General features: G+C 33.4%; 5 protein-coding genes across 5 annotated transcripts; 1 reads left to right on the top strand and 4 right to left on the bottom strand.

Annotated features, from left to right (window-relative positions):
- Positions 1-2: 2 nt before the first annotated feature.
- Positions 3-2,540, bottom strand: HYPBUDRAFT_130998 (uncharacterized protein; the record flags this gene model as incomplete). Its single annotated transcript, XM_020219439.1, has 4 exons — positions 3-1,078; positions 1,175-1,684; positions 1,802-1,975; positions 2,072-2,540. The coding sequence occupies 4 exons, from the start codon at positions 2,538-2,540 to the stop codon at positions 3-5; spliced, it is 2,229 nt and encodes a 742-aa protein (XP_020078379.1).
- A 222-nt stretch (positions 2,541-2,762) lies between these two features.
- On the bottom strand, positions 2,763-3,590 carry ECI1 (dodecenoyl-CoA isomerase; the record flags this gene model as incomplete). Its single annotated transcript, XM_020218111.1, has 1 exon — positions 2,763-3,590. The coding sequence occupies one exon, from the start codon at positions 3,588-3,590 to the stop codon at positions 2,763-2,765; it is 828 nt and encodes a 275-aa protein (XP_020078380.1).
- A 276-nt stretch (positions 3,591-3,866) lies between these two features.
- ARF1 (Arf1p) lies at positions 3,867-4,406 on the bottom strand (the record flags this gene model as incomplete). Its single annotated transcript, XM_020222031.1, has 1 exon — positions 3,867-4,406. One exon carries the CDS (start codon positions 4,404-4,406, stop codon positions 3,867-3,869), a length of 540 nt encoding a protein of 179 aa, XP_020078381.1.
- Positions 4,407-4,489: 83 nt separating this feature from the next.
- On the top strand, positions 4,490-6,602 carry HYPBUDRAFT_131008 (uncharacterized protein; the record flags this gene model as incomplete). The annotated part of the gene is made up of 2 exons (XM_020219440.1): positions 4,490-5,430; positions 5,476-6,602. The coding sequence occupies exons 1-2, from the start codon at positions 4,746-4,748 to the stop codon at positions 6,600-6,602; spliced, it is 1,812 nt and encodes a 603-aa protein (XP_020078382.1). The 5' UTR covers positions 4,490-4,745.
- Positions 6,603-6,628: 26 nt separating this feature from the next.
- On the bottom strand, positions 6,629-8,324 carry HYPBUDRAFT_163965 (uncharacterized protein; the record flags this gene model as incomplete). The annotated part of the gene is made up of 1 exon (XM_020222645.1): positions 6,629-8,324. Exon 1 carries the CDS (start codon positions 7,982-7,984, stop codon positions 6,629-6,631), a length of 1,356 nt encoding a protein of 451 aa, XP_020078383.1. The 5' UTR covers positions 7,985-8,324.
- Between the last annotated feature and the right edge of the window lie 325 nt (positions 8,325-8,649).

An 8,649-nucleotide genomic window follows, 5' to 3' on the forward strand; every position in this document is an offset into this window, starting at 1 on the left:
AGTTACCAGTGTCTAACGGATATGATATGATCTTCAATTGCGAAAAGTAATTTCCTTAAATCATGTCGAGTTATATTTTCCTTTAAGAGGAGCAATTCTAAAGAGTTCTTACCATTCATGTACTTTAGCAATTTGAAAAACACACCCGTTAATTCAGGGGATAATTTACATTCATCTTCAATTATTTTATTAATCCATCTTCTTTCTAAAGTTGTAGCTCTACCGGGATCAATTACAATAGTATCTTCATCATCTTCCAAGACAATATTTGGGCCCAAATTGAGAGATTTAATATTTTTATCTAACAACTCAAGATCTGGATCATAACTCGAAGTCGAGACATTGTTGGCCTTATAGTTCCTTATGTCTGAAAGGCCTTCATCGATCTGTTTGGAAGTATTATCAGTCGTACCAGACGACCTAACATTTGATGTCAATTTATCCGTTGCATCACTGTCACGCTTTCTCTTAGCAATTTTACTTGATTCATATTCCAAGTCTTCTTCAACTTTTAACTTTACTTTTCTTGATATCTTTAACCAAATAAACGTATGCAATTGAGTAACATAACCGAATCTTATCAACCACGCTAAAGCGTTCAAATAAATATCCCTATGGTCTTTCGAAGGGATAATAGTAGCAAATTGTTTTGGCTTTCTCGACCGAGTTGATAATGATTTTAGGAAATGAGGCAAAGAAGGTAAAGTTTGGAATGAATCTTTGAATTTTGGAATATCTTCGTGCAAGTTTATAGTGATTGGAGCCATAGGAGAAACAATATAAACAGACCTAGTGCTTAGCGGTGCAATAACTCTAGCCCTTCTCCAATAAATCAAATGAAAAGCGAATGACTTGATTTGATTAATATCAACTGAAATAGAATTATCACTTTGTTGAAGTTTATTTGATAATTTCAATAAAGACTCAGTTGGTTTTATCATTCTGATAAAGTTTGCAAGGGTACTATGCAGTTCACCTCTAATATCCTTAATGATAGTTTCAGGATCATCCAAGAGTAATAAAGCGAAATAAATGATATCTTCAGCATTAGCGATTTCATCAGAATCTTCATTATCATCTTGATCATCGTCCAAACTTTTGAGGGCACCATTGTTTTGATATGAAGGGATCATTGGGTTCCCACCTCCCATCATTAGAATAGTCATCATATTACTCATACCATATCTGGTAGTTTCACCAACGTTAATAAGACCAGTATTCCCCAACATATTAACAGTTGAAGAAAGATGAGAACCGGGTAAAAAAGGAACGGTTGAATCAGGTAGTGAGTGGAACTCAGTTTTGATTGGGATTTGGAAAGATCTTAATTTATTATTAATTGATAAGTTAGCAATTTTGGAAGAAGAAATAGAAGTATAACATTCTGCGATTAATTTTGCCAAAGAAGATTTCATGATTAAATAATTATTCAACGAGATATTAGAGGACGGTTTCCATTCATTTTTCAATTTTGATATTAATTTAACTTGATTCCAAACGTAGTCATGTTTCAGTTGTTCATATCTTAAGACCAAAGACAATCTCGATATAACATAATGAAACATTTCATCAATACGATAATTACATTCAATGATGGGAGGGTTCATTATGAATACCACATGGAACATGTTCATTGAATGTTTTATATTTTCATTATTATTAACGTTATCCTCTTCATCAGCATCTTCGCCATTTAAATCATCATCATTATTAACAGCAGAGTCATTATTAAGATCGTGATTATTATTAGACTCAGCATCACTTTTGGTAGAAGAAGGTTTTTTCGATTTACTAGAATGACTTTTATTTGATTTTGAATGTTTCTTTTTCGTAATTCGCCAAGAACCATCATCATAATTATGAATTGGAAGACCAAGGAAGATTGAATTTTCAATCATAATTTCAAACCTTGAATTGCACATTTGTTTGGGAGGAGTCAAGATTTCACTTAAATAATCCGGTTCAAACCCCAAAACTTCAGTAGGACTTGTCAATTGAACATTATTATTCGAAGAAGATCGTGAATGGGAAGATTTTTGTGATAAGCCCGATAAGGTTTTTCTCAATCCACGATTACTTGAAAAATCATTATCAGAAATCTTAATAGCATCAATTGAGTTATGTGGTTTCTCTTTAAAGTTCAATTCGTTTTCTGATTTTTTCAATTTCAATTTTCGTTGTCGTTCTTGTTCATCTAGAAATGAAAAAATATCCTTTTTAGTACCCATATAGAAATCTAAATGGCTACTATCCCACTCGTTTTCCGTTTCAAATTCTTGAACATTACTATCTTCATCTGAGTCCACCACTTCATAATCATCTTCTGCGTCTCCATCGTCATCTGAAGATGAAGTATCATCAATATCAGTATTTGAATTTCTACCAAACGAAGCCGATTTTACCTTTTTACGTCGTATTCTTTTTTGGATCCTTTCATTTGATAAATCTGGAGGATACTTAAATACTAATTGCGGCCCGCTATGAGTCGATATAACAAACAAGATCCCCAAAAGACTCGGGTTTGGCAAGTTAAAGCTCATCTTGGGTATGGTAATAATCAACTGGCACAGTCCTACAGGAAATGTTCAAATTGAGCTTCCATAAGAAAACACCCATGCACCAGACGAACACCCACACACCAACGTCTTTCTTTGTACCGAGGGACAAAACCTTCTCGGGAATTGTTGCAAACATTACAAGCCAAATCATAAGCACACGTACATAATAATATATATATATATAGAAGAGTCATTATAAGAAACCTAGAGTTTATGTTTGATGTCCTTTTGCATCAATTGAGCAAACTTACCTTGGGGAATACCCTCGGTCCATTTGTTCAAACCTTTAATAACTTCACGAGTAATACTACTATTGATCAATTGATCTCTGTTAGCCTTTAATAATTGTTTATTTTGGAAAATGGATTGTTCATGTAAGTCTTCAAACTGAGTAAGAACGTCCTTTTGCACACGGGCGTTGAATTCTTCGGTGGAAGCGAATTTCTCATCGTGATAGGACTTATTAATAAATCCCAATTGAGTCAATCTTTCACCGGGGATTTTTCTTGAAAACAACAAGGCTTCCGAGGCCACCGACCAGCCCAATCTCAAGAATAAACTAGCACTGGAAGCACCTTCGGCAACCAAACCCAAGTTAGCAAAAGGAGCCAAAAGGAAAGTTTCCTTTTCATCTTTTGCGTAAATCAAATCACATAATGAGATTAACCCGGTGGTTAATCCAACGACTGGACCATTCAAGGCAGCAATCAAAACTTTATCATGATTATGAAACAAGTCTGCTAAAAAGACATTTCTGGAAACAAAACGATTAAGCCAGTATTCGTGACTAAATAATTCTTCAGTAGAAGCGTTAGCAAGACCTTTATCGGCAAAGTTAGCCCCGGCACTAAATGCTCTACCGGTAGATTGAAGTAAGGTGACCACGGTATCTTCTTCCTGGTTGGCTCTTTCCATTAATTTGGCCAATAACAAGTATTGATCCCCATTAAGGGCATTTAAAACTTCGGGTCTATTCAAAGTGATAATTGTCATTCTGTCTCTGACCTCGTATAAAATATCTTCTCCTTCCATCTTGTATTGGGGGATTGTTTCTCAGGGTGTTATTAAAGTAATTTTTCTTACTTTTACTACTCAATTGTATTGATATTCAATTGATATATAAAGAATGCAAAAGAACATATATATATATATACTACAACCCGCAATCCCTTGTGAAAAGTTTTGACATTTCAGATACTTTTTTTTTTTCCTCTCGTTATTTGGTTGATTTAACCAGCTGAGGGGTACCCAACCACTAATCGTGTCCTCGGTTTGACAGCTAGGTGTTATCGGGATCTATCAACGGTATCAGTTCTTGAGACTAGATGCTAGCCACTCTAAACCTTCGTATAGACCGTCTCCCGTGGTAGCACAAGTGGCTTGAATGAACCACGGTCTCAGTCTAATCGAGTGCAATCTTAGTTTTTCAGTAATCTCCGCTGCATTCATAGCGTTGGGCAAGTCTTGTTTATTGGCAAGTACCAATAGTAAAGCATTTTGTAGTTCTGCTTCATTTAACATGGTTGACAATTCTTCACTGGCTTCGCTTATTCGGTCTCGATCGTTTGAATCAATAACAAAAATTATCCCCTGGGTATTTTGGAAATAGTACCTCCACAATGGTCGAATCTTATCTTGTCCACCCACATCCCACACCGTGAAGGCAATGTTTTTATATTCAACTGTTTCAACGTTGAACCCAATGGTTGGAATAGTGGTGACTATCTCTCCCAATTTCAACTTGTATAAGATTGTGGTTTTACCGGCTGCATCAAGTCCAACCATTAAAATCCTCATCTCTTTGCGACCAAACAATCCGCTAAATAGCTTCAGTATTGACAACCCCATTGTATACAGACTCTGTCTTCTTTTACAATTATGAAAAGAACTTCTTTTACAACTATGAAAAGAACTACGCTTCTCTTCTACAAATGGGTTGATGTTTTTTTTTTCCCTGGTCTTTGTTTTTCTATGACCATACATTCGGTTATTAGGGGAACTTAAAATACGAGGAAATCAATTGATTATTGATAAAGGAGAAGGTCCGGTGAATGGGTCTTTTGTCTGGGGCACGGATGTTTATGGTGTACGGATTTATAGTTTGGATATTTTTTTATTTTTTTTTTTTTGTTATTCAGTAAAAGTTTGGGCGGTAAACTGATAAACAACTGCTTTTCTACAACAACAATGTCTATACTGGTTATAAGGCCTTCTGAAAACTTCAACGCACCCAGCGACACCGCTGTAAGGATCAGGATTGACTTCAGGCCGCCCGTGAGTGGAAGCGAACAGGAATTCGAGTCCTTTCTCGACAATTATAAACTTTCGATTTTCAAACTCCAAGATGTTTATTATGTTTTGGTTAAGGATATAGCGTTGCTATGCAACTACCCATCGTCGTATCAGTTGCTAAATAAGCTCATAAGAAGAGTCCCGATACCCAAGAAAGAGTTTCTCAAGACAACCAATCGAGAATTGAACCAAGGATTATTTGAAAATAACATGATTGAAAAAACGGACTTGGATAAGAAGTTGTTCTATATTGAATTAAAATTTCTATATGATGTTACTGAGAACAAAGCGGTTATTTTAAATAATGAATCTGATATGGCAATTGATGAAACTCCATCATCTCCAATCTTATCTTCGGATAATTCAAACGATGAAAAAATCTTAATAAGCCAGGTTTTTCCTCAGTACGGATTGGTAGGCTCTTCATTACCTTTGACCCATGCTACTTTTAATACTTTAAATCCATTAACCAAACTACATTGGTATAAGATGAACGGACATTTCCGTAGAGTTTACGGAACTTCATTATCAAATAGTGAACGAGAATTATTAATCAAAAATAATAAATTTCTAGAAATTGGTTTTAGTGAAGATGAACCAATTAACGAAAATCAATCTGATTTAGATCTGAAAAAGGAAGATGATCTCTCTGAAAGAGAAAGAAGAGCTCGTAAACCAATTGGTAAGCCAAAGAAGAATATCACTAATGTCGATCCAAATACTGCAGATTTAGCAGAATTTATATTACCGGGGCAAGGATTATTTCAAGAATTTAATATCAACCATATTTGTAAAGTTCCAAATTATTATATAACAACAAATCATATGAATGCAAGTCAAACTTCGGCAATTTCAAATTATAAAAAACCAGCAGCATCAAATTTCTTATTCAATGAAAATATTAAAATGTCAAGAAATATTCAACAATTAGTTTTCAATAGTGATAATGATAGTTATCATCATTCAAAATATTATTATTTTAAAAGTTATCGAGGTCCAGGTTCTGGTAACTATAAAGATGCTGCTTTAGTTAATAAAATTAATAAAATTCATTTAGTTGATTCACCAAATCAAATCAAAGGTGGTAATCATAAAATTGTGAAAAGAACTAAAAAACCAATAAGTAAAAGATATAATAATAGTATAAAAGGATTAATCCATGATTATTTCACAAAAGATAATGTTGAAACTATTTTAGATGAACAAAGAAAGTATACCGAAGATTATCATAATATTGAAATGTTACATAATAACTTGCAATTTAATTTATTAATTAATACTTATAGAGATATTTCCGATGATACTTGGAATAAATATTATCAATTCAAAAACATTGATTTTAATCAATTGACTGAATTAAATAGAATCAAATCAAGAGAATTGAAAAAGAAAGAATTGATTGCTTTACATCATGAAAATCAATCAAAACTTAATCAAACTTTACCTCCTTCTCAAGAATTAACTGAATTATATAAACCTGATTTAACTGATCGTTTTACTCAACCATCAGTTTATCAAGAAATTGTTAATCATTTACCAGTTGAATTAAGAGATGATATTAATTTGCATTTAATGGGTAAAGATACAAAAGATTACGATCTAGTTCCATCAATTAAGAAACCTCTCTATAATGAAGCTGCATCATCGGAATATTCTAATCCAGAATATTTGAATAAGGTTGAAATGGTTAAGTTACCAAATGCAAATTCAATAGGCTGGGAAAATTTGAAAAAATATCGTTTTAAACATTAAATATATATTGAATACATAATTATAAATTAATCATCATCTTTAAAAATTTCAAAACCCAAATTATTTTTTGATTTACCATCAACCATAAAATCATTTAGGTTTTTTAGTATAAATTTTTTACCAATTGAATTATCAATTAATTCATCTGCTTTTTTTTTGTTTTGTATATTATTATTAACTTTCATTTTTTTATCATGGATAGGATAGCGTATTGGGGTTGAGTTATTAGAAGGTAAATTAAAAGGATTTTGAAATCTTGTAGTTGGAGTATCATTTTTAGGAGTAGATGTAGATGAAGTGAAAGGGGAAGAAACAAAAGTTGGTTTTGGTCTTGGGGTAGTACCGGGTAAATTTGTTGTTGAGACATTACTTTGATCATTTGAAGGGGTCGAATTAGATGGAGGAGGAGAAGAATCAAGATCAAATAGTAATTTTTTCGGTTTTATTGATTTTTCTTTATCAGATAATTCTCTAATGACTCGTTCGCCAGTTTTATGATTTATGAATTCTGCTTGAGATGAAAAATCAACCTTCAGTTTTATTGATATACCAAAAGGATTACTTAATTTATGATTTTTTTCTTCTTCTTTTTCATCATCATCATATAAAGAGTTCAATATTTTAGAATTAAATTTTGATGGATTGGGTAATTTAGAATCAACAAAAGGATTTGGAATTGATATTTGATTTGATTTACCATTTTGTAAAATACTATCAATTTCATCATCATCTTCAACATCAGAATAGATTTTTTTACGATTAAAAGACTTTGCATGCCATTCATTCACCAATTTGTCGTCTATTATATTATTTTGGGGAGTAGCTGGTAAGTTTTTTGAAGCAGCAGCCAAGGGAGGAGGTGTACATGATCTGGTCTCCTTAACTTCAGTATCATTAGAACCAGCTAATGCTTTTAAAGTTTCCGAGATTGATTTTTTTGGTTTTGATATCAATTCATGATCCAAATAATCCCCATCTTCATTTAATTCTTTACTATCTTTTAATTCCGGTTGTGGTAATTTTTCATCAGATATTTCTGATGGTTTTTGTTTAAACTTTCTCCCTGATCCAACGGTCAGAGGAGTAGGTAGAAACATACCAAATGAGAACATTGCCGGTCTAGGTGTTTGGAAAGGCTGTTTTTGACTCGACTGAGGAGGAGTTAAAATAATATCTTTTGCCTTTTTCCTAATAGATCTTGGTGTCTTATTTGGAGTTGCTTCAGGGGTACTAGGTAAAGTTTTTTGTCTTTTATTAGAATGACTAACGGAGTATTTCCTCTTGGGAGGAGTGGTAAAACTAGCAGAAGATCCTGACGTCGTATAAGAAAACCCAGGAGGTGTTTTAGGAGGATTAGCCTCACCGAAACCAATACCAGTCATGATGAGCTTCAAGAAGGAGTAACAATTTTGGTTTCTCTAGTTAAGACAGGCGGCAAACACACAATCTTTGTAAGTATCCAACTTGATCAGAAGAGAATACCCAGGAAACGAGAATCACAGACACGAGACTTTTCAAAACTAGCTCTAGCTATCAGGAACAATCTCTAATTTAATTAGGTAAGCTTTATATTAAGTACATAAATTACGTACAGCCTAACAATCAGCGCAAATGTCAACAATATTTCCAGATATACAGCGTACAGCAGGATTAGCACCACTATTTCAACGTTTTCTGAATGGGAAAAACAGGAAGTTGGTAAGGATTGGAGATACAAAACGCCAAATAACTGAGTAATAAAAGGAATTACCAGCAAAAAAATCCTGATTTTTTTTTTTTTTTTTTTTTTTTTTTTTTCCCACTTTTTTTTTTCGTTGTTCGACAAATTGACGCGTTTTTATTTACACTTTACAGCAAAAGCACTAGGCTTTAATAACTAAACAGCACCCAAGCTCGTCTAACGATCGGTTAAAGGAAGATAGCAGCAGCAGCAGTAGACCCGTAGCAGACTAAAAGCAGTGGGATGAATGACCTTTTGGTATGTTGATCTCAACGGTAGAGTGCGCGACCAGAGGAAAACATCCAATACCCAAAGGATTAGTGGTTT

The sequence above is a fragment of the Hyphopichia burtonii genome (genome assembly GCF_001661395.1).
Source record: "Hyphopichia burtonii NRRL Y-1933 unplaced genomic scaffold HYPBUscaffold_1, whole genome shotgun sequence".
NCBI lineage: Eukaryota > Fungi > Ascomycota > Pichiomycetes > Serinales > Debaryomycetaceae > Hyphopichia > Hyphopichia burtonii.